At 28.8% G+C, this 25,449-nt stretch overlaps 2 protein-coding genes across 5 annotated transcripts; both read right to left on the bottom strand.

Annotated features, from left to right (window-relative positions):
• Positions 1–8,094: 8,094 nt before the first annotated feature.
• Positions 8,095–13,127, bottom strand: LOC130932498 (hydroxyproline O-galactosyltransferase HPGT3-like). Its single transcript, XM_057861828.1, has 12 exons — positions 12,760–13,127; positions 12,518–12,581; positions 12,318–12,367; positions 12,026–12,213; positions 11,180–11,240; positions 10,960–11,032; positions 10,532–10,655; positions 10,318–10,405; positions 10,068–10,118; positions 9,353–9,424; positions 8,811–8,923; positions 8,095–8,631 (listed from the first exon to the last, which is right to left on the bottom strand). The coding sequence occupies exons 1-12, from the start codon at positions 12,888–12,890 to the stop codon at positions 8,609–8,611; spliced, it is 1,038 nt and encodes a 345-aa protein (XP_057717811.1). The 5' UTR covers positions 12,891–13,127; the 3' UTR covers positions 8,095–8,608.
• A 4,510-nt stretch (positions 13,128–17,637) lies between these two features.
• On the bottom strand, positions 17,638–22,278 carry LOC130932979 (thiamine-repressible mitochondrial transport protein THI74). 4 transcript variants are annotated; one of them, XM_057862459.1, is made up of 9 exons: positions 21,873–22,278; positions 20,865–21,250; positions 20,259–20,473; positions 19,536–19,606; positions 19,344–19,445; positions 19,063–19,180; positions 18,839–18,974; positions 18,489–18,538; positions 17,638–18,138 (listed from the first exon to the last, which is right to left on the bottom strand). In XM_057862459.1, the coding sequence occupies exons 2-9, from the start codon at positions 21,204–21,206 to the stop codon at positions 18,051–18,053; spliced, it is 1,122 nt and encodes a 373-aa protein (XP_057718442.1). In that variant the 5' UTR covers positions 21,207–21,250; positions 21,873–22,278; the 3' UTR covers positions 17,638–18,050. The 4 variants fall into 4 exon arrangements, with proteins under 4 accessions (XP_057718442.1, XP_057718443.1, XP_057718440.1 ...); XM_057862460.1 differs by having other exon boundaries at positions 20,865–21,229; XM_057862457.1 differs by having other exon boundaries at positions 17,639–18,138; positions 20,865–21,263.
• Positions 22,279–25,449: the final 3,171 nt, after the last annotated feature.

The raw sequence follows: 25,449 nt of genomic DNA, 5'->3' as shown, positions 1-25,449 counted from the left end.
TAGTATTAATAAAGTGAATATTTCCTTATATGTTGTTGATTCTTGTGATTTATGGCATAGTAGATTAGCACACTTAAATTACAAATCAATTGAATATATGCAAAAGAATAACTATATTGATCTTAGTAACAAGGATTTTAAAAAGAAATGTGATATTTGCATACAATCCAAAATTACTAAGAAACCTTTTCCTAAGGTTGAAAGAAATACACATTTATTAGAATTAATTCATAGTGATATTTGTGAACTAAATGGCAATATTACTAGAGGAGGAAAAAGATATTTTATAACCTTTATTGATGATTGTTCTAGATTTACTTATGTGTATTTGCTTAGAAATAAAGATGAAGTTTTTGAAATGTTTAAGAAATATAAAATGGATGTAGAAAATATGCATGATAAGAAAATAAAAGTTCTTCGTAGTGATCGAGGTGGAGAATATTTTTCTAATGAATTTAATAACTTTTGTGAATTACATGGTATTGTGCATGAATCTTCCGCTCCATATACTCCGTAACAAAATAGTTTGGCGGAAAGAAAAAACCGTACTTTAGTGGATATGGTTAATTCAATATTACTAAATGCAAAATTTTCTTATAATTTATGGGGTGAAGCATTATTGACATAATGTCATATCCATAATAGGATACCATCAAGACATAGAAAGGTTTTTCCTTATGAAATTTGGAAAGGAAGGAAACCTAATTTAAATTATCTTAAAGTGTGGGGGTGTTTAGCCTTTTATGGAGTTTCTTATCAAAAGAGAACCAAATTGGGGTCAAGAGCTATAAAAGGCACTTTTATAGGATATACTCAAAATTCTAAAGCATATAGAATATTAGACTTAGTGTCTAATGTAGTTGTTGAATCAAGAGAGGTAGAATTTATTGAAAATAGATTTATCAATGATTCAACTTCTAATTCAGAATATCCCCAAAATGATACTAATATTTCACAATAAATAAATAATCAAAACAATAAACGTCTAAGCGACAAAGAGTTGATTGAACCAAGGAAGAGCTTGAGAGTAAGAAAAGAAAAGGACTTGGGTCCAGATTTTATTTCTTCTCAGGCTATCACCTTTTTGGTAGAAGGAACTAGGAATTCTATAACAAACAAGATTCCTATTGTGATGAACATATAGGGTGATCCTCAAATGTTCAAAGATGCTATGGCTTCAAGGGATTCTACTTTTTGGAAAGAAGCAATAAATGATGAAATGGATTCAATATTATCTAACAATACTTGGGTCTTGGTTGATTTACCTCCAGGATCAAAGCCTATAGGATGTAAATGGGTATTTAGAAGTATAACACTGATGGTTCATTATAAACCTTTAAAGCAAGGTTAGTGGGCAAGGGGTTTAGACAATAAAAAGGTCTAGACTATTTCGATACCTACGCACCTGTGGCAAGAATGACTTCTATTAGGACTCTTATAGCATTGACATCCATTCACAAGCTTCATATACATCAAATGGATGTTAAAACACCTTTTCTAAATGGAGATCTTAATGAAGAAATTTATATGGAGTAACCGGAAGGCTATGTGCTACCTGAAAATGAAAAGAAAGTTTGCAAATTAATTAAGTCTTTGTATGGGTTAAAACAAGCGTCTAAACAATGCCATGAAAAGTTTGATTCAGTGGTGTTATCAAATGTCTTCTCACATAATAGTGCAGATAAATGTATTTACTCAAAATTTACTAAAAATTATGGAGTAATTATTTGTTTATATGTTGATGATATGTTAATCATCGGAACAAATTTAGAAGGAATTCGTATAACAAAGGAGTATCTAACTTCTAAATTCAAGATGAAGGATTTGAATGAAGTTGATACAATATTAGGCATAAAAGTGCATAAGAATGAAGTTGGCTTTACTTTAAGTCAATCTCATTATATCAAAAAGATATTGGAAAAATTTGATCATCTCACAATTAAAGAATCTAATACGCCATATGATCCTATCTTAAATTAGAAGAAAACATAGGAAGACCTATAGCACAATTAGAATATGCTAGTGTTATAGGAAATTTAATGTATGCAATGCATTGTACTAGACCTGATATAGCGTTTGCCATGTGCAAATTATCAAGGTTTACAGGAAAGCCTAGCAATCAACATTGGAAAGCTATAACAAGAGTTCTTGGTTATCTCAAGAAAACACTTGGGATTACATTATAGTGATTATCCCGCGGTTTTAGAAGGTTATTCCGACACAAGTTAGATTACAAATCTTAGTGATAACAAATCCATTTCAAGATGGATTTTCACTATAGGTGGTGGAGCAATAAGTTGGGCCTCAAAGAAACAAACATGTATTACACATTCTACTATAGAGGTTGAGTTTGTAGCTTTATCAGCCGCAAGTAAAGAAGCGGAATGGTTAAGAAATTTGTTATATGATATAAAGCTGTGGCCACAGCAGACGACAGCCATTTCAATCTTCTGTGATAGTGAATCAACCATGTCTCGAGCATATAATAAGGTTTATAATGGAAAGTCTAGACATATAAGTTTGAGACATGAGTTTGTGAGGCAACTAATAGATGATGGTGCAATTACTATCACTTATGTAAGATCTCAAGGAAATTTAGCAGACCCTTTGACTAAAGATTTGTCAAGGGATAAATCAAAGAGACTACTGCTAAAATGGGATTAAAACCTATTATTGCTAAATGATGGGAACCCAACCTTATTCTGTAGACCACTAATTTCAAGGTTTAATGGGTAACAACAAGTTATTTAGCAATTGGAGCACTAAGGTATAGGATTTAGTGCTATTTACAATAAATTAGGAGGGTGAGTTAAAACTCTTAATGGAATGATAATATTATTTATCAAAATATTCCACCTATATGAATATAGGAGTGGTGCCGCTCTAATCGAGAATTTTAGAAGTTTTATTCTCGTAAATATTCATGAAACCAGGATGAGCATAAGGCCATATAAGTGCTTAAAATTATAAATCTTGAACTTCGAGGGTATAAGTAATGTGTGTGATTTTTGTACTAACATATAAAGTATAGGTTTAATCGATTAGACACATATTACTTCGTTAGAACTTTAAAATTTATACTAAAAGAATGTTTAATCTTAGTGACACATTCTTCATGCATATACTTGTATGGTATTTAAATTTTGTAAATAGTGGGAATTAAAGGATATTTACAAATTTATATATATTAATATTAATTTTATTAATAATTAATATTAATATTTAAGTGAACGGTTAAAATCTTAACCGATTTTGAGTTAGTTATTTATTAACCGGTGATATATATTTATGTATATGATGGTTAGTGTGTGAAATGATACATTATGTCTATTCACACAACAAATAAAGAGGTGTGACTATTCACACAATAACAAAGGGTCACAACTATTCAACATGGTATCGTGACTTCTAGTTATTCATGCAACATATATATATATATATATATCCCTTATACTTAAAAGGGATAGCAAGATAAAATTGTTTGTCAAGCCTTATTTTCTCTTTTTTTTTTTAAAGTTCAAGAGAGTTGAAAATTTTTTATTATTGTTAATTAAAAAATTCATTGGTTTTATTGTATACTGGGAGAGTATTGTCATCAATCCTATAGTAACTAAGTGTGGGGACAAATATCTTTCTAAAGATATCGATTTAATCGTGCCTTTAAATTATAACACAATATAAATTTTGTCATCTTACCATCTTTATATATCCAATAATAACTATATTAGAGTTGATATACTTAATACCAAATTTAAAAAAAAAATTTAAACTCATAATATGTAATTTTTTTTATTAATTAAATTATTATAATTCAAATTAATTTTAATAAAATAACTTAAAATTATAGTTTCAACCTTATCACGTGCATGACACGGATTATTACACTTGTTTATATACTAAAATCAGCTATCTCAAATTAGGTATTATATATTATCTATAAATAATATTATATTTAATTTATTTTTAAAGTACATTTTATACTTTAATATATATTTTATACTAATAACTAATTTTAGTAATTAATTTTAATATACACCTAGCATAGTTAAAAATTTTGTCTAAATATTTTTTTCATTTGTGTGCATCATGTTGAGATAGTATATAATATAAAAATAGGCCAATTCTATTGTGTTTTTTTTTTGTGTGCCTAACTTTTGTTTAAATTATTTTTCATAGTAATTTTTAAATATTTAAAATTTTTTAATTTTTATACTCTTAAATTTAAAATTAATTATTTAACCTATTTTAACAATTAGATAATATCTTTTAGAGACCATAGTAAACACCATAAAAATAATATTCTACAACTAAATTAATTATCCAACCAAGTCCAACCAATAATTGGTGTAATCTAATTGACATCCATGCGTCGTTAAACATGCCACTATATGTAACTGGGCACAGGATTCGGTGGTCTCAAAACGTTTGGACCATTAAATGGTCCCATAACAAAACATGTTTTTTAAGTTTTTTTAATAACTACTAAATAGTCATTTTTAAATTTAATTACAAATTAACCCCATATATTTTATTTAATTATAAAAATGATTTTTTATTTTATAAATAATTATTTTATCATAAATCTATCATGTTTATTAACAATCAAGAACAAAAACAATAACGAATTAGATCTTCCATTGATCCTAATAAATTTTTTGGCTATTCCAATCGATTAAAATATTAAATTTGATCCGTCACATTCATGAGGAATCATAAAATCGTGTTTCTTTGAAAACCAACCGATTGGACTATCAAAGCAATCAATTGAATTATAACTCTTCATAACCCAATCGATTGGACTATTGTTATCACAAAACAATGGTTTTCGCATAAATCAATCGATTGGTCATATTAACCAATCGATTGAACAATGAATTAAATGTAGATTTTTTATAATTCAATCAATTGTTTAGAATTTCCAATCGATTGAATGTTTCAAAACAACATGAGGTCTCACTCTTCAATCGATTGGTTGTGATACCCAATCGATTGAATTCATGAAAACAATATGGATATGTCAAATTCAATCGATTGAAGTGTGTTACCCAATCGATTGAAATGTGTATTAGCAACTTGAGGTCTAACTATTCAATCGATTGGTTATGTTACCCAATCGATTGAACTTTGCACGTGACTTCCAATTCAATCGATTGGTTTGAGAATTCAATCGATTGGAAAGTGATGTAAATGTGTTTTTTTCAGCATTCAATCGATTGGTATTGAAATCCAATCGATTGAAATTTCAAATACGCTGTCTATTAAACCCAAACCATGCGTATTCATTCTTCTGTAACGTTTTAAAACAATCCGGTGCCCCATTTATGCACCTCTCTCCTCTCTCATCGAACCCAGAAAGCTTCTTCTCTCTTCTTCTCCAATCTCACCCACAATATATAATTCAATCGATTGGTTTGATAGTCCAATCGATTAGTTTTCAAGGAAACACGATTTTATGATTCCTCACGAACGTGACGGATCAAATTTAATCTTTTAATCGATTGGAATAGCCAAAAAAATTATTAGAATCAATGGAAGATCTAATTCGTTATTGTTTTTGTTCTTGATTGTTAATAAACATGATAGATTTATGATAAAATAATTATTTATAAAATAAAAAATTATTTTTATAATTAAATAAAATGTATGGGGTTAATTTGTAATTAAATTTAAAAAATGACTATTTAACAGTTATTAAAAAAAACTTAAAAAATATGTTTTGTTATGCGACCATTTAATGGTCCAAACGTTTTGGGACCACCGAATCCGGTGCCATGTAACTGTTTTTTGACGGCTTCTTTCTCTACAGACTTCATTATTTTTCAAATTTCTTCTTCTTTTTCTTCTTCTCACCCTTGATGCTTGCTTGTTGCTTCTTCTTCTTCTTCTCTTCTTTTTTCCTCATCTTTCTCTTTCATTTTATCGTTGTCACCATTACCACGCCACCATCTCCATCTCCTCCTCCTCCTCCTCTCTTTTTTTTCTCATTAATTTCTTCAATCTCCTCCTTTATTTTCTTCCTCCTCCATCATCATTATTATTATTATCATCATCATTATCGTTATCATTATCATTATTGTCATCATCGTTGTTGTCTTCTCATATGTATAACAGTTCAAAATAAGTTCAGACTAGAATGTACCGAAAATAAATCTAAAATGCACCAAAATTACTAAATGATAACTCAATACTCCTCATCCTTCATTATCATCGTCTTCTTCTTCTCCTCCTCCTCTTTTTTTTTCTCATCTTTCTCCTTCGTTATCATTGTTGTCACCACCACCACTACGCCACCACCACCATCTCCTCCTCCTCCTCCTTTTTTGAATTTTTTTTATCTCCTTCTTTCTTTTCCTCCTCCTCCTCCTCCTCCATTCTTATTATTACTAACAACTCAACAGGCACGATTAGCTGTTTTTTTATTATTGTGAAGAGATTAATTTTTATAATTTTATTTTTAAAGTTATAAATTCAATAAAATAATCTAAACATTAAGAATAAAAAATTTAAAAACAAAAATAAAAATTTTATAAATTATTTTAACTTTTAGAATTTATAAAATTTTTAAATTTAAATTAAATAAGATATTAAACAAATTTATTATATTGTTATTATGTATAACAACATAAAAATAAAGATTTAGAAATATTATTTACAATTAACTATTTAAAAACATTATTAAGTTTATTTTTTATTTTTAATAGTATTTAATTTAAAACAAAAATAAAAATTTATGTTCAAAACACTCTATCTTTATGCATAGTTTTCATTGATAAAAAATATTTTTTTATTTTATATTTAATTTTTTAAACAATTTTTAAGTGCATTATTCTTTTAAAATTATCAATTTATATTTGTATTATATCGCTTCACTATATCAAACACTATTGTTTCTCTTACTGTATATTGTTCTCTATACATATACATGTCGTTATCTCATTGCCACTATTATATTACCTTGTTCTCCTTTCTCTTTTTTTCTCCTTCCACATCCTCTTCATCCGATCGTTATTAATTATTACCAAGTATCATCATCGCAACTTTTATTCTTGTCTATCATTTTCATTTATAACTATCTATTGTGTTAAGTTTTATGAGTTGTTGAAGTTTTGCTAAAAGAATTAAGACAAAGCATTTAAAATTTTTTGAAATTATCAAAATTTGATATCAATAATCCTAAAACACAATATCAAAATATATTATTTTCAACCAAAATAAAAAAATAGTGCATAACTGTAAATTTTTTAACTAATAATTATAAATTTAATTTGCAGTTTAATATAGTACCTTTAGACAGCAGACAATCATTATTATCCATATTTAACTGCTATTTTATAAGTTTTATATTTATTTTATTGTGCACATCAATTAAATTATACTTTATTATTTCATTTTACATGTTTTGAAATAACACCATCGTATACTCGTATTATAAGGATGAAATTAATTTTCATAATCTAATACGAATCTTCTTATTATTTTGTTTGTCATTTAAATACTATCCATAAAAAAATAATTAGTTAAAGTAAAACACTACATAAAGAGACAAAATATTCTAGTTTGCTTCTTAAACCTCACTTAATAGAATATACAAAAGTCGTTTTAAACCTGGAAGACAAAAATCGGTGTAAACCATGCAATGAAATTAATTTTATGTTTTCAGTAATATTCGTATGAGAACTTGCTTTTTCTTGATTCCTTTAAACTCCTTTGGTCGGAAAAACCCGAAAACTCTAAGCAAAAAGTTTCTAATATTTCCATGGCGCTAAATAACAAGATAATTGGATGCATTTTGACAAGCAATAGAAAAGAAATAAGGTTAAAAACAAACATATCAGAAATGCCATATACAAATGGAAAAAAAAAAAAAAAAAAAAACAACGGCAAATGAAATTTCAAAAGTATCTATACGGTATAGACATAACATATACTCCTAAAAGTATCTCTTTTCATCATACGAGTAATAACTAATAAGAGAATAGAAGAAATTAACTAGAGAGAGAAAGGGATTAAAAGCATCTCTTTCTTTAAACTTACTACTGCTGAGCATAATGCTGCTTGTAAGATCAATAATAGCTTTGATAAAGAACAATTAAATGATACGGAAATGAAAAAGCATCATAAAAAATGTGATTTGCGCAAAATATCATCGTATGTCTCGGTATAATACAAGTCTACAATTTTCTCATCGCAGCGTAGCAAACAGTAGAGGTGTACAACAAGGGAAGTGGCTGCTTTCTTTCTATCAACAGAAGATTTGTATAAACAATATGAAGAAAAAACAAAAGAAATAAATTAAAAAAGAAAAGGAAAAAAAGAAAAAGAAAAAGAAAAAGAGAAAAAAAAAATTAAAAGAGCCAACTATGATTATAGCACCTCTGAGAAAATTAAGTGAGCTCCAAAGGCCAAAGTGTGTCAACATTAAGCCTCTCAATTTCACTGCTGATATCTAAAAGAATGAATAGGTCGCTGGATCTATAAAGAAATTTATAAGCATAGTACCTACAATCCTCAAGGCTGACAACTGAAAGTTGACACTGATTTTCCCAAAAAATGTAAGAGTTCCTCAATAGAAGTAACAGTGGTGAAGGATGTGACTGCAATTCTCTTATCATGCCAAGGAACAAACCTTATCTGAAAATGAATACCAACATTATGATAAGTTGTGTTGTTAAATTCAGAAACCGGAAATATGAAAATTGGCCTTTATCCATGCACCCCACTTCCCTGTTCAACGGCCCTCCAAAAGAGGGAAAATACAAAAAGAGAAGAAGAAACACATCTGTTAAAACAAAATGAGAGTTGGATTTCACCTTGACTGATGCTACTGCAGCAAAGGCGAATATCGTCTATATACGTTGCTTGGACACCCATCATCCAAGATCCCAACGATGTATCGTCATAGGCATAAGTCTTCAAAGATGCACTATATGTTTTTTAATGGAAAAAGAAATATTATTAAGATTGGAAGGCAATATACAAGTGAGGAGGATAATGGTATCTTCCAATAGAAATTATAAAGCTGAAGAAAACCAAAGCAAAATCCCCATCGGAAACCAACAGACAAACACAAACCAAGGAGCAAACAAGTAAAAGGGGGAAGCAAATTTAATAAACCTAATCAGGCAGCAATTCAAACATGGCTCAGTTAAATAACCAATTAAGATGTTCTTCCCCTTCTTTTTAGAGGAAGAAGAAGAGATAGAAAACAAAGAACTCTTGCCATAATGCATCCAGAGACCATTGACTTGTCATCAACCAAAATGAGTTATCGCAGCCTTACCACACAGTAAAGCTGCCTACCTTATTTCCAAAGTTTTCTACTAACCGAATCCCTAAGTAACAGAGAACTGACCTGTTTATGTTAATATACTGCGCCAAATTCTTTGAAATTATAACAAGTGAACCAGCTGCATGTCGAAAATACCTAAAGAAAATAGATCCAAATCAATAAAATAAAATAAACCAGCAGACTCCCCCAAATCAATGAAAGTAAAAGAACATGTCAGTATCTTCTTTCCTTTTCCCTTTTTAATGATAACTACTTTTAGTGAGTGTACTAGATAATATTACCAAGATTTAATTATTTCATGTTCTCTGTTCAGAAGTGGAATAAACGTTGAAAAAGACTGGTATTAGTTTTAAGAAATGGTTGGTATGAGCTTGGTAAGAACCAATTGGTACCCAGTAATGCAGGTAGAGATACCGATGAGTGTTGACACTAATGATGGGGTCCAAAACTATAGTGGCAGTGGGGACAGTAGGCAGCTTTTCAGATACTTTCAATGGTGACAATACACAGATGATAGGTGGTCATAATATCAAGCAAGAAGAAGATGCTAGTGATCTAGTCGTAATAAAGATTACAGGTTAGGACGCTAGCAATAGCAATGACAAGAACGTTTGGTCAAACTAAGACAAGTGAAAGGCAATGGTGGTGATGACATAGACTTATCGTGCTAAGGTTTTGCCATCTAAGTTATGACAAGGTAATTGCAGTAAGGTAATCATTGCTACTTAAATCACTCCTTTAATAAACAAAAACTTCCACAGAAAGTTATATCACTTACGACTTTTCATCCCCAAATTTCCACCATTCAGGTTCGTACCATGCCTTGCCCCTGAAAAGCAACCAAAATGATGCTTATAAGCTTAATCCAAAACTGGCAAGATTCAACTTGTATTTGGTTACATATTTAACATTTGGTGAAGGAGAACCAACAACAAACAGAAGCATAACCATAGGCAGGCAAGGGGCACGGATAACTTATTATGAAATAAAATATATGAAATCATAATTCACTCAGTTAAAGAAAGTACTCTTCTGATATCACTTCTCCAGATTTCATGCATCCAATATATGCCCCATCCTGACCGCGGCGGCGGTTAAGAAGGTCAATTAATCCCTCTGTTAGGCCAGTCAACATATAAAAAAATGTCTCAATAATTTCATATTGGAAAAAAAACAGTTAACTGCTTACCAAAAAAAAGAACACACATTATTTAAGGAGATCAAAATATAAACAATCTTTACCCAGATCAATGTCAATACTGTCATCAACTTTCACATAAAAGTCAGCATCCCAGTTCTGAACTGCAGTACTAAAGAAGATCTTTGCTTTCTTAGGCAACTCTTCTTGAGCTTCCTCATGACCTTCCTGATATAATCAAAACAAATTATCAATCTCTACAGTTAGCTTCTTTAACAAGATCCAAAGGCAAGTAAGCATGTCTAAGATAAATCAATATCAACAATATCTTTCACACAAAATTGTGTCTATAAATAAATGTCCCTCAAGGAATTACCCATTGTGCATCTATAATAAGTCAAGTGCATATTTTATAATTCAGTTCTTCCTGTTTGCTAAAACCATCCACCACCGTAAAAAAATATCAAACTAATTTGAATTTTAGCAAATTGTAACCAGTTTTTGGTGCCTATTTGAAAAAAATTTCACTTACAAGAATCAAGAAATCCTTTGTTGAGCGATTTTCTTCATCAATATTGCGATCTAAGCTATCACCTCGATTAGCACTGCCAAGTAAAGTTTAAAACACTTATAACTATAATAATACTAACTGTTTATGTTATGTCAAGGAAATCAAAGTGGATAAATAATCATTAATTGTTAAGAAAATCATATGAATGTAACCACTAATAAGGATAAGTATGTGTATAAACCTCCGACCAATTACAAAACGTATGACCACTCCTCTTTCTTCAAGTTTTTTCAAAGCATCGCCTGCATAAAAGAGAAGTGGGAAAATATCAGTAATATATAACTGAGTTAACATGTTACCATCCATATAATATTTGAAGCTCAAGTGTATCTGTATATATATCCACTTAGGGTTTAGGTTTTAACCATCCATATAATATTCCAAGCTCAAGTGTGAGTTAAAATTAAAGCCATGCTTTTTTTACATTTTGGTAACACTTTTTCTTTTATTTTTTAAATTAAAAAGCGTTGTTAAATAATAAAAACGTTACTTTAATTTTAGCAACACCTTTTGGGACACCATAGCCACCATAGCATAGACATCATAGCATGTATATGTGTATGTGTGTGTGTGTGTGTGTGTGTGTATAACACAGAGACAGCAAGTTAAAATTAATTCTTGTATGTGTGAGTGTAACAGAAAAAAATTGCATATATCACATGAAATAAACTATAATGTGAAAACGAAAATAAAAATAAAACTACAAGGCCCATTTGATACATGAAGTATGTGGTCACTGTAGGTCTAAACACTTCGCAACACATGATAAGAAAATTTTAATATGAGGTAAATGAAATAAAACATTTCAAAACCAGAAAACGGCTTTGAACCATCACAGTATAGATGAAAATTTCAAAGTAATCATTCTCTAATAAAATTTCAAGTGAACAAGTAAAATTAAAAGAAACAGCAAGTGCCAATAAATGGTCAAATCACTTCCAAATTCATGTCAAAAAAGTTAAAAAAGAAATGAAAATTGTTTTCCACATGTAATTATTAAGAACATCATCTTCTAATTCAAACACACCTCTGGGCATCCAAGACCCTCGGGCAACATTTCTTCTCAATTTACTTCCAAATCCAGTGTAGACACCAATAACAGCAAGAAGCTTAGGATCAGAAGAGCCACTTTTCTGCGACTGGCCTTTTAGGAACCCTTGGCTCTTTGCCAATGTCAAATCCATCTCAGCTTCCACAATCCTCCTCTCCAGATCCCTAAATTCACCAATCCCAAACATAGCAACATTAACAAACAAAATAGTATCCAACAAGATAATTCAACCCAACATAAAAATGGGGAACAAATGGGATAGACTTACTTGCACCCTAGAATCATTAGCTTATCTTCCACAGTAATAACCTTGGACCTCTATCAAACAAAAGATCAAAATGTATTAAGTTAACATAAACAGAAATCCAAAAGTGTCTACATTGAAATAACATAGTAACAAAATTGATCAAGGCTTTCATCATAAATTACAAATAACCATGCTTCGTACTCATAAAGAAAAATATATACCTGTGCTGAATTCTTCTTTAAAAGAGTAGCAAGCAAATTGCGATTCTCTGCATCCTGCCACAACCTAATCATTTAAAAATAAAAGCACAAAATTCCGACAAATAATTCAGATCATGATTTTCAAATCCACCAAAAATTCCATATGAAATCGGATCCAAATGCAAATATCTCTCAGGAACACAATGAACCAACCCTAGGAATTAACAACATTAAAATTAAGAATTTAAATAAATAAAAAATACCTGCCGGCAACGTAAAGCCAAGCGACGCAAGAAAAGAAAGCCATGACGAGAGAAGACTTAGAGGTCTGAGCAGCCTTCGATCTACCACTTCTCCGTTCGCTCTTAGACGACGTCGTTGGCAGTGTATCCATTTCTGCCAACAACGACCAACAACAACAACACCACTCTTAACACTCTTTCTCTCTCTGTGATTCTGATTTAATGGTGTTTGTTCTCTCTATTGTTGCCTTGGATTCGATTGGATTTGGGTTCCTTTATTGAGATTTCCGATTTCGTGAGTGTTATTTTGCAGTTTCGATTTCCGATCAATTGATGCCAAATCGGAAACTGGAAATCAGAAAGAGACTCTGCTACTAATGGACGAGGGTTTTTACTTTTTATTTTGAATTTCTTCATTTTTATTACATGCTTTTAAATTTCAATGCACTTTTTTATTTTAAAAAAAAAACTAAAAAAATTACAAAAATATTATACATATACAAAAATTTAGTCACTATATATTTATGTATAAATATATCTTATGTTTAATTCATTTTTATTATATATTTTAAGTTTTTAACATATATTTTATATAAATAATTAATTTTTTTTGTATAGCTAATATGGTTAAAAAAATAATATTATTGTATCTATTTTGATATAATAAATTAAATTATACATCTTATAAATAGAGTAAGTTATCTAGATAAAATAAACAGAATTTAAAATTACGTAAATATCCTAAACTAAAATTGATTACATGTTGTGTCCTAAACATTTCTATATCAATCGAATCAAATTGACTCGATTTACGTTATTTATATATAAATCAAATTAACTTGATTCGATTTACTATACGTATCATTTATTCTTTGTTAATTTTAAAATATAAATGTCAATAAAAAATAATTAAAATATTATATTAATTATATTATTATTTAATTTATGAAATTGATTATAGAACTTACACTTTGATGACTTACTTCTAACTCAAATTTGAATTTTTCATATGGTAAGGTCATTAAAGCATAAATTTATACTTAATTTCACAAATAAAATAATAATTTAATTATATAACATTTTAATTATTTATCAAATTATATATTATATAAATATGATTAATCTTTTCATATTATATCATTATGAAAAATTTTAAATTTTTTAATTCTTATACAACTTTGAAAGACTATACTTTATAATAATTTTTTTAATATTAAAAATTTTAGTAATGATTCTTTATATACTAATAAGTCAAAAAATAATTTTATTGAATTTTTAGAAATAATTTATTATTCCATTTTAAATTTATAAGTTTGTAAAAATATACTTTTTTAGAATTTGAACTAAAACATAAAAGTTGAATTTTTATTTTTATTAATTTTTTTATTTTTTACTTGAATCTAAATAGAGGTATTTTTTATTAATTTTTATATTTTAAAATTAATAAATAATTAACTTAATTCAATTTACTATGTGTATTATGTATCAATAGTAAATCGAATTAAAAATTGAGTTAATTTGATATAAATATTCAAGACAATATGTGTAATCAATTCTAATTCAGAATATTTACGTAATTTTAAATTCTATTTATTTTATCCAAAAAAATTATCCTTATATTTTTAATTATTTGAGTCAAACTAAATTTTAAAATATTTAAAACAATAATATCTAATAATTTTTTATTTAAGTATAATCTAAGTCGATTTTAGTTTAGGAAGACTTTAAAAAAATATTTGTAGAATACTTATATTCAAATTTAGAGATCCACGATATATTGTAGAGTGATTATAAAGCTTGAAGAAAGAAGGTTTTTAGGATGGGGTGTCTACACTCTAGATAATAGATCCCTCCAGTTTCTCTCTTCTAAGTTATAAATCTCTCTTTTCTTTTCTTTTTCTTTTTTTTTTGTCTCTCATTTTTTGATAATTGGTACACTCCCAGAGATGAGAGTTCTCAAAACTATGAAAGTGGATGCATGCAACAACCATATTTTAGAATAAGGTAAAATATACTTTTTTTAATTGTTACAAAATTTAAAAATATTTTCAAGTTTTATTTTGTTTGAATTTTATTTTTGAAGATTTTGATTTGTTTCAAAATATATTTTTAACAGTTAAATTTTTAAAAAATTTAGGATCAATCTAATAATAATACATGACAACTATGTTTAGATTACTTGTATTGAATATTGTTTTTATAAATTATTGTTGAATTGGTACTAAATTTTATAAAAAATTAGCCGTCAATGATATATTTGATACAATTCGAAAAATTTTGAGACAAAATTGAAATAAAATAAAATTTAAGAACATTTTTAAATTTTTTAATAAATTTTAAAGACAAAAAATATACTTTATTCTTTAGAATAGAAAATAAACCCAACCCCCTCCACTCCCTCCAAAGTTTGAGGGATTTTTCATTTAAATAAGTAATATTATAATCTTCAATTTGGGTTAAAATTAAAAGATTTATATTTTTGTATATTATTAAAAGAAAAATTAAAGCAAAGTTATTTCAATGGTTTTAGCTACGAAATTCAAGAATAATTACATTTCGCAACCTTGCCAACAAAATCAATAGCAAATATATTCAAATATTAATTTACAGTATAAAATATGAACAAATTAGTGTATTAGCATATGGAAATTTCAAATTCTATTTTTAAGTTAATCATTTACTCTCTATTAAAAAATCAAAGTTATTAAGCATAGATATCAAATGTTGCGTTTTAACTCAAATTCAAAAAAAAATGTATTTTAACAAAGTTATGAATTTAAACACAAAAGATTAAATATTTCCTAAATTTCATTAAAAAACATCTTTTAATTTACTTAATAGATGGTTGAATTTTTTTTATTTTGAAAAGATCCACCTAAAATATAATCTATCACGGTAGTATAAGAGCTCAAACTTAGGAATTTTTCGAATTTGAAGTAACAAATTTGGAAAATAATTAGGGCATAATATCAGCCAATATGTTTTTTTAACGTAAAAAAGTTTCATACAATAAGGTAGAGCAAAAGAAAAAAAACAAAACTTAACGCTAAAAATAACAATCTCTAGTCATTTTTGGCATTGTCATCAACAACCACAGAATTCACAACCAATCCACTCATCGTAAATTGTAAAAGAGGATCTATTAATAATATACACCATACTTGAACCTTGATATTTGAAGATTCTATCATTTCTTTTTAGACAAATTGTTCAAATGACTACCAAAAAAACCAACCAACTACCGCTTCCGTTCCATCTTTTTCGCTGATATATCCATCCAACTTTTATAGTGTTGCTTGAGCGTACCTGGAATAGTCCATATCTTTCCAAGAGCGAACAACCAAGCACCCCACTCCTGCCAAGTGAGCTTACAACCAATGAACAAGTGAAAAGTAGTTTCAACAGATTTATGACATAAAACACACATGTTATCATTCTGGCCAATAAGACCTAATCTACACAGTCTTTTTCTTGTATTCACCCAATTAACCAATGCAAACCAAGTAAACAACTCAACCTTTGGTGGGACGAATCCTCTCCAAATAGTACTAATGAAGCTATAGCTTGTGATATCTGCCGGAAGTACCTCTACCTACAATACCTGCACAAAAAAATTAGTAGAATAAATATCTTTTTTTTTATCAAATTTTCATATCACTCTGTTCGCTCTCTCTCAGTTGTCAGTTTTACTAATTGCAGAACCGCATGAAGCTGGTTTACTAATTCCAACTTCCATTGAAATAACTCTCATCGCCACTAGAAATTCCAAATCCATTCTAACCCATTCCAGAACCCACATTCTTCTATGACAGATCCTTAAAAATTTGAGACCGAAAAAAGTCTTGAAAAATAAGCCAATATGTTAATACATTGATTTACTTGTACAACGATTATGTGTAAATTAATATTTGAATATATTTTCGGAATTATGTTTTGCAAGTGAACTATCCTAATAACACACAAATACATAAATATTTGGTATTTTAGAAAAATGTAAATAATGAATATTTTGTGTAAATAAAAAAGCAAAAGTTTGAAAGGATCTATTTTCAATTTTATGAATATTTAGCCTTTTAGGTGCAAATGTTATCTCATCATAGAAGGAAAGTCAAATCCTCCTAAATTCCATGACTTAGCTTTTAAGAGAATGGCTGCTTGGACAAGGCATGCATATTTAAAGCAAGAGAGTTAGGTTTCATCGTTTAATTGTTTGAAAGGAAAAAGTAGAGATTGTTGTGCCTTGCGCCTAATTTTTAAACCAAATTCCATTATTATCTTTGAAAAGAATATAACGTTCGAATTTCTAACATTGTAATTTTGCAATGCAAATATGTTCATCCTATAAACTAGGTTGTATTTATACGTAACTAGTGTACTAGGCTTTGATAACACTAAAGTAGTACAATAATGTGAACCAACTAAGGTAGTATTTTATAGTGACTCAAGACAAGCATTACTTGGCAAAATAAAGGTGCTTAAAACATTGAAAAACAACAGCAATATTAGTAAGTTCCTTTAAATAAAATGATAAATCCTTTTATAGAAGACGAAAATCTAGCTTCTCAAGACGTATATATCACTATTTATTATGATCATTTTATGCAAGATGTTTTATTAAATTTTATTGTAGCATAATTTACTCGTATCTTAGTTTGCATAACTCCATTTCGTGCATCCAATGGACATTGATTTAACCAAATCAAACAAGTTAGAACGCGATATATTAGTACTATCTTTAGTTCATATACACATTCATCATTAAATTTTATTTACTCCTAAATAAATATCAATCCTAAAAAGTTAGACAGCATTATGAAGATAATTTCACGTAAAATTGATAATTAAAAATTTAATCAAATAAATTAAATCATTTAACGATTCTCAACGGTCAATTTTACGTAAAGTTGACTACACCTAAATTTTCACCCTAAACAAATAAAAAAGTATAATGAAAAGAAAACTATGTATAGAAAAATCAATTAAAGTAACTTTGTACAATTAATATATTTATCTAAAATCAAACTTTTTTTTATCATTTCCTAAATCCTAAATCCATGAGAGAAAAAAAAAAGTTAGTTCTATTTGGGATTGGGCGACTTGGTTTGAATGTCGGTTTGAATTCTTTTCAACTGGGTTAGTTGTTGCTTGTCCCACGTGCTTTAAAGGGATCTCTTGCAGTAGACACCTCTTACTTGCACCATCAAAAATCAACGGCCAAGATTTCAACTTGCACCGTACATTCTTTTTACCATGCTGCACCTCAGAATCCACCTAGACAAATCTAACAAAAACTATATATAGGTTCCATTATTTCAGAACCGCTCCTGTAATGCCACATTTTTCTTTTTGGGATGGTAATAAAGCCACGAATTTATTAAATTTCGTATGAGAACTGGCAACCTATATAGAAAGAAATTACATTGTAATTGCAAACCATAAATGAAAAATAAAAATAAAATAAATGATTACAACAAAACAAAGGAATCTCACTAATAAAACTAGAAGCAGCATATGCACATAACAAGAAAACAAAGAAACAGCATGGAAAGGGAAAGCACACCCTCTTTCATTTTGCCTTCCTTTGAAAATGACAAAAAGAATTTTCTCTTTTTTTTTCTTTCTTTTATATATATATATATATATAACATGTATTCCACTCATTGTATAAGGCTCCATTAGAGGAGTGGAAGAATGAATCAGTGTTGGCAAAAGAACAAAAAATAATAATAAATATATGCTATAGTCCCAACCTCTTGGTCATCCAATCTGAAAGATTAGCAAGCACAAACCCTACAAATACCTGCAACTCAATGCCAAAACAATTATGTTATTATATGAACACAAAATGTTTGAATACTTCAAGATTTGGAACACTATGATTGAGAACTCTCATAGTCAAATTATTAAAATAGATCTAGATTTAGATGTAAACAATGAAACATTTATGCAGTATAAATAGTTATTAAAGGGCATATGGTAAGATTTTTTAACTTTATTTGCCCAAATAACTAAAACAACAGATAAGAGATACACATGAATTATCTAAAACAAGGCAAGAAAACAATCAAGTTAAAGTTGGCATCTTTAGTGATGAAAATACCTGAATTGAGCCAAGGATGTACAATGCTGAATAATGCCGACCATGGATCACCATGTCGGCCAACATGGCAAGAGGAATGGTGAGTGACATGCCCAAAGTCGCCACGAGGGGGGTAGTCCATACAACACAAAGTGCCCTAGGTAGATATCAAAAAAGTTCCACATGAGAATTAAGAAACTTTGTGTTGCATAAATATGAAATTTTTATTTTCTTTTGGCAAGTACCAGAAATAGTCCGAGAGAACACTTCCGACGAATCCGTTAGCAAGAACAACTTCATCCACTTTTGCAGAGTGAGGAATTGAGAACTTAGGTTCAATTCCTAAGGCTGACAAAGGCCAAACTATGAAAAAAAAAATGGACAAGAAGTTAGAAAAAAGGTTGGCTATATTTGAGAACTGAGAAACAAGTTATAAATATACACATGAAAAATAAGGGCATGTTTGGTTTGCTGTTTAATGTAGTGTTCCCTATTTTCAGGATTTTGTGAATGAGGAAGAACTTACTAAGCCACCATAGTGCTACAAGTGTAAACAATCCAATGTATCCAAACAGCTTTTGCACATCAACCCTTTCCCCTTCTTCGCCGGAAACCTTCTTAAGAAGAACTGCAGCATTAACAGAAAATGAAATGTCATTACTGTCCAAATTATCTGTCAGAGAATCAGAGAAACACAAAAGCTAAGACATTTCCTAACCTGTGAATAGACCATATGACATAGCTGAAAGAAGGCCAAAAAGATCTCCCACAAGAGAGCGCTTTCCATTGCTGAACACAAATATCAACTGTCAACGCCCAAAAAATATAGTATTACAAATAGCAAGCAAATGATAATACATGAAAAACAACAACTGGGTTTCTTCATGATCAGAACCATGACTTTAGTAGTTTAGCTCAATCTTATAAAGCATCCTCATTTAGCCTTTATACACATTAAGAGAGATAGATATATGAAAGAGTAAAACACCAAAATTACCCATAAAGATCATGTCACTGATAAAATTAACAATGGAAGAAAAAGGGTTGATGCTATCATCTCTTAACACTCTAATCTTGAACAAAAAATTAAAAACATTAATCAAGTCAATAAGTGTTTCTTTAAATTCTTCAAATTTTTTGATCCAAATTTACACTGCCAGCAGAATGGCCATAAAGCACAGATTAGGTAATCAAAGTAAACTAAGTCACAACTTTATGCAATCCAGAGATAAATTAATTACACATTTTCAAATGACATTTTTGGCTTTCTTCCTTTACACATTTTTGGCTTGTTTGTCTTGGAGAACAAACAACACTAGATGGAAGGGAATATGATGATCCTAGCATGTTTTACATTAATTTTAGTTGACATCTATTTAGTCAATTAAAATTGGATATGGTGAAGGTGATTTCATGATCAAAAGAGAAAGTAACGACTTACGAAGAACCTAATTCGGTATCATCTGCAGCCCATGTTTTCCCCATAGTTGTCATAGCAACCCCGGCCATACTGACTAAGACAGCAACTACTTTTGCTACATTTAAAGTGTCTTGGCCCAAAAGCACACCGATAAAAAGAGTGAAGAGTCCTGAGGTAGATGATAATACCGTTGTACTAGCAACACTTGTACGTGCAAGGGCAGCATTTGATAGATACTGAAAGCAAAGAAAAAGAAATTAATAAAACAAGATAGCAACACAACACTTCCTATACACCAAACCTAGACATGCAAAATTCAAGAAACAGATTTGTTTAAATATCTAGTAGCTGGTATATAGCATAGTTGAAACTATAATGAATGATTTATTCAGACTTAAGATGGAACAAGAGTGGCGGTTTGTTTTTAACCTACAAATCAGATACTTGTTTATGAAATGAAACTTCAACCACTATGATAAAAATTAATTATTAAATAGCAGCTCGAAACATTCAATTGTGCAAGAAGCCAGTAACTAGAACACTTGTGATACTGATAGAAGGCATGTATCCATGAGCTTAACTTATATGACTTTTTATATGGTTTCAGCTCAATGTTACATTACTTACCTCTGTTATAAACCAGATAGGAGCAATGTAAAATCCATATATAGCAACTTCCTTTGCAGTGAGAGGTCTATCAACCTTTAGCACATTAGGATCATTATATCTTGCCACCAATGGCTTTGTTTCTGAGAGAGCTGAAAGGTCTAAGTCACTATCTTTTCGACCAACAGTCCCCAGTTCCAGTTCGAAGTTTTTCTGCACTCCATTGCCTTTGACAGGAGAGCTGTTGCCCGAATCCGAATCCATATCCATGGTTGCTTCATTTTTTCCACCTTTTGAGGAACGGCGTTTAAATAAGTTACATAACCAGTCCTTAATGAATGCGACCGGGAGGTACACTACCATAAGAGAAGCTCCGAGATACGTCACTGCAAATGGCTGCTTATAGTCTGTAAAAATATCCTGATAAGAAAGGTTCAATTCAGAGAAGCATTCATATACATAAAGCAGCCATACTCCACATTACTCTCTCCATTAAGAAGTTTGAGTTTCAAACATCGTTCAACCGTGCTTAGATAAGTATTCAGATTCCAGATATTGGCAAATGTAAATCTCCTAAATGACACAGATAACACATAATAGTGGATCCCTTCAGCAGTTCAGCAACATATTATACCACAGATCTGAAGTTTTCGATCGGTGAAAGCCAACACAACATCATGTTCTTAGAATAGCTATGCATACTAATCAATCTAGTCAATCATGTTATGATTTATATGCTGCATTTTCAAACATTACACCAATACAAAAGTTGATTCCTAAGATTTAGGAAGCTTCAAAATCAAGTCTGTTCAATCCAAAACCATAATCAGCATCCTAAGTTCTTACATTCTAGAATATAAACCCCCCAACAAAATCAATTCAATCCTATTTCAAATACTTTTGCTAAGAAAACCAATTCCCAACCTATGCACATTAGCCAAATGCATTTCACAACAAACTCAAGCCAAAAACCAAAAACTTGACATGGCTCAACAAGCTAGAAAAAGGGGTAAATATGTAAAATCATACCTGGGTAACTTCAGCGGAGGTGACCCATATAATAACAACCGTTGCTATAAGAAACAACCCAGCTTTGTATCTCCAACCCATTTACCAAGGAGAAACAAAAAAAAGGAAAATTGCAAAAAGATCCACACTTTTTTCTTTATGCTTGTTCCAGATCCCAGAAGGAAAAAATCACCCTTCAATAATAATACACCAAAATTGTTGAATCCCACCAAAATAATTAAATAAAAAATTTTGACCTTGGGAATGAAAAAAGGAGCCTTAATGTTGCGTAGAAATTTGAGAAAACAGAGCTACTAAATTGTTGTGAGAGGTTTTGCAAGGAAGATAGTAGTTTTTTTTAGGGAGGAGATGGATTCTTACAAGAACGGCAAAGGCCTGAGAAAATGGGTGGAAAGAGAAACAGTGAGAGAAGATGTTAATAATAAAGCTTTTTTTTTCTTTTTTTTTTTCTGTAATTAGTTAATTGTCTCCAACCATGTCAACATCTTTCTTTACTTTTTGGACCATGATATGATCATTCGTTCATTTGGTGTGTTAAGCATTTTTCTGTCAATTTTTTTTTTTTAAGGAAAAATTTTACCACACCAATCATGATACTTATCGTTTAATTTAATGATAGGCAACTATACAAATCATTTTTTTCCCTTTTTGTTAAAAAAATTTAAGTTGTACTGGTGAGATTAATATAAGGTAAACACACAAATATCGAAAATCGATCATCTTAAATATAATTTTCCACCTTTAATTTTACAAGTGAGACCAAAAATAAATGAGGAAGAGAATGCAATAAATGGTGAGATCTTCCATTGGATACTATCCAATTTTTTTTTCACCGAAGATAATCCACTACAAAATAACATTTTTTTATAATTCAATTTGAGTTTATTAAATTAATTAATTTATTCGCTTAAATAAATATTAAAATTTAAATTTTATTTTATATATATTATAATTATTGATTAATAATAAATTATTAAATAATGAATAAAACTGGTAATAAGTAGAATAATGTAGAATTTAAATTTTATTGACGAATTTTAAATTTTTTTTAAAATTTAACTTTATCTTATTTATGAGTTTAAAATTTTTTGGCTCGATCCATATTTTATTTATACGTAAAATTTTTTGTCTAACTCTACTTATAAAAAATTAATTATTTTCGATCAACACAATATTTAATTATTCTATATTTTATAAACATATTAATAATATTAAACTACAAAATTAAGTCAACTTTAAAACTAAAAAAATAAACACATGTTAAAATTACAAACAACACCATCATCATTTCATATATATAATAATATTTAACAAGATACACTAATAAATCAAAGATGCAAGTAGTCCAATAAAATTAACCCTAAATTCGAACCCTACTTAACCTGCAAGTCAACCCATTTTACTTCTAATCTTACCTGTAACAAATGGAATTGTTAATAGTTAATCAATATGTTGGGTCAGATAAAATACCTGCTCATATAGTTAGTATTACTCGCCCTAATGACTAATTAGGTTTGATCTATTATTAAATTAGAAGACATTATCAGATACTTAAAAAATGTATATCACTTGATTCATTTGTATTTTCTTTTTCATAATTTTTTTTATAATTTTGTAAAATGAAAAGAAAAACTAGACAGAATAATAATTTTTTTTAATTAGGATGTCAGTGTCTTTAGTAAAAAAAAAATAATGAATCATGTAGTGTCGACTTAAATACAAAATAAATGTAATAAAAAAATATTCATCACCAAATAAACCTTTGTGAATTTCTTTTTATAAAATTTAAAAAATAAAAGCTAAATTCATTCATGCAGGAAACTAATTCATTATGAAAAGCTCGTTAGTTATTGCATTTCCTTTTCTTTACTTATTTCCTGTCATGTTGTAATAATGGAATTCCTCTTTTCAATTCTCATGTTTTAAATCTAGGTTACAATTGTTTAGGCCTTTACGGCACCAAGTATATACATCCACACGATCTATTAACAGAAATTAAAACCTAATTTGCATAAATAGAAACTAAAGAAATCAAGGTTATATTGTTTAGGATAAAAATAATTGCTCTTATTTGGATATTTAATATAAAAAGAGTGTTATAGAAAACTACAACTTTAAAAGGTTTAATATAATTTTATGATCCATTTAAAAAAAATTAACACTATATTATTATAATAATAACATTAACAATTGTTGTTAATAGGATCTCAAACATTTTGATTATTATCTTGTAAGCTTATTTGATTATCTGGAAAGTTTTTGTCCCATTCTAAAGTGAAGTTAATTAAGTGTAGCATAGATAGATAGAAAGAAACTTTCTGGAATAATTGTGTTGGTTATTGGGTCATGGAGGTAGTGACAAATGAACTAAAAAATAAAAAATAGTAACCTACAAAAACGACGATATATTAATAGAGAAAATTAGTTGCAATGGCAGGTGAGATGCCATTAATATAAGTTATCGTCACTCAAAGGTAATATAATTGAGTTATGATCTACGACACTATGACAAGACATGCATCCATTCATTTGTAAACATTTTATTTTGACTCTTTCTTCAGCAAGGATGGAAAATATTAATTTTTATTCTTTTCTGGAAATGCAAAGTGAATATATATAAGAGAAAATACAAGTAATATTAATTTATAGAAAAGGATAAATAGATTATTAACCTTTTAATTCGCAAATATTTAAGTTCTCGAAAATTTAAAAATACATTTAAGTCTCTGACCTTTTTAAAATTCAGACATATTAATCTCTTATATTTAGTTGGGTCTGTCAGACTCAACGAAAAAATCAAAACGTAATTCTCGTTGTACTGACCCGATTGATACGGAAGCACACATAAGAGAATTTTTAAAATTGAACAAATTAAACTCAGAAATCGATATGTCTAAATTTTGAAAAAATTAGTGACTTAAATGTATTTTTAAATCCTTAGGATCGATTTGTCCTTTTCTCGTTAATTTAAAAGATATAATATAGTATTATAGTTTTATGAAATTATCACTTTAGCGTTCCCAAAAAAAAAAAATTACATAAGGAAAAAAAAATTGAAATAGCTAAAAAGTGTACACAACACAAAGGATGTTTGAATCATGCTTAAACACTTTTTCGATCGAAAACCAAATTAAAACTTAAGAAAAGTCATCAAGTCTTCAAACTAGTAAATACATGAAGATGTATATTGGTTTGACGGATAATGTTTACATTCAACCCTCAACCAATTTGAAACTATTTGAATAAGTGTTTATAAAAAAAAATTAATCTTTTTAAATTAAGATTGATTTAAATTGCATTTGATATTAAAATTATTAGATATTATTACTTTAAGTCTTTTTGAACTAAACAATCGTTTTGTTTTAACAATATCAAATTATGGCCATCTGTTTGAAAATTTTTAATAATATAGAATTGAATTGAATTTTATTAGAAATTGAATTTTAGTCGGAATTAAATTAAATTTCAGTATTTTGAATAAATTAATAAAATTATAGAATTGAATTGAATTCTAATATTTAAAATATTTATCAAATAAATTAAAATTTTATAATAAATAAATTTATCTTTTATTAAC

The sequence above is a fragment of the Arachis stenosperma genome, chromosome 6 (genome assembly GCF_014773155.1).
Source record: "Arachis stenosperma cultivar V10309 chromosome 6, arast.V10309.gnm1.PFL2, whole genome shotgun sequence".
In the NCBI taxonomy this organism is placed as follows: domain Eukaryota; kingdom Viridiplantae; phylum Streptophyta; class Magnoliopsida; order Fabales; family Fabaceae; genus Arachis; species Arachis stenosperma.
Note: the sequence above shows the minus strand (reverse complement) of the source record. Positions and strands in the feature narration are given on the sequence as shown.

Excerpts from the sequence above, each read along its gene's own strand:
- LOC130932979 (XM_057862457.1), bottom strand. The coding sequence starts at position 21,953 with ATGGGTTGGAGATACAAAGCTGGGTTGTTTCTTATAGCAACGGTTGTT. Across the intron at positions 19,446-19,535 it reads GTCATATGGTCTATTCACAG|TTCTTCTTAAGAAGGTTTCC; the intron begins GTTAGGAAATGT and ends TTAATGCTGCAG. Across the intron at positions 19,181-19,343 it reads TGTAGCACTATGGTGGCTTA|TTTGGCCTTTGTCAGCCTTA; the intron begins GTAAGTTCTTCC and ends TTTTTTTCATAG.
- LOC130932498 (XM_057861828.1), bottom strand. The coding sequence starts at position 12,890 with ATGGATACACTGCCAACGACGTCGTCTAAGAGCGAACGGAGAAGTGGT. Across the intron at positions 12,368-12,517 it reads TAAAGAAGAATTCAGCACAG|AGGTCCAAGGTTATTACTGT; the intron begins GTATATATTTTT and ends TTTGTTTGATAG. Across the intron at positions 10,406-10,531 it reads CAGTATTGACATTGATCTGG|AGGGATTAATTGACCTTCTT; the intron begins GTAAAGATTGTT and ends CTGGCCTAACAG.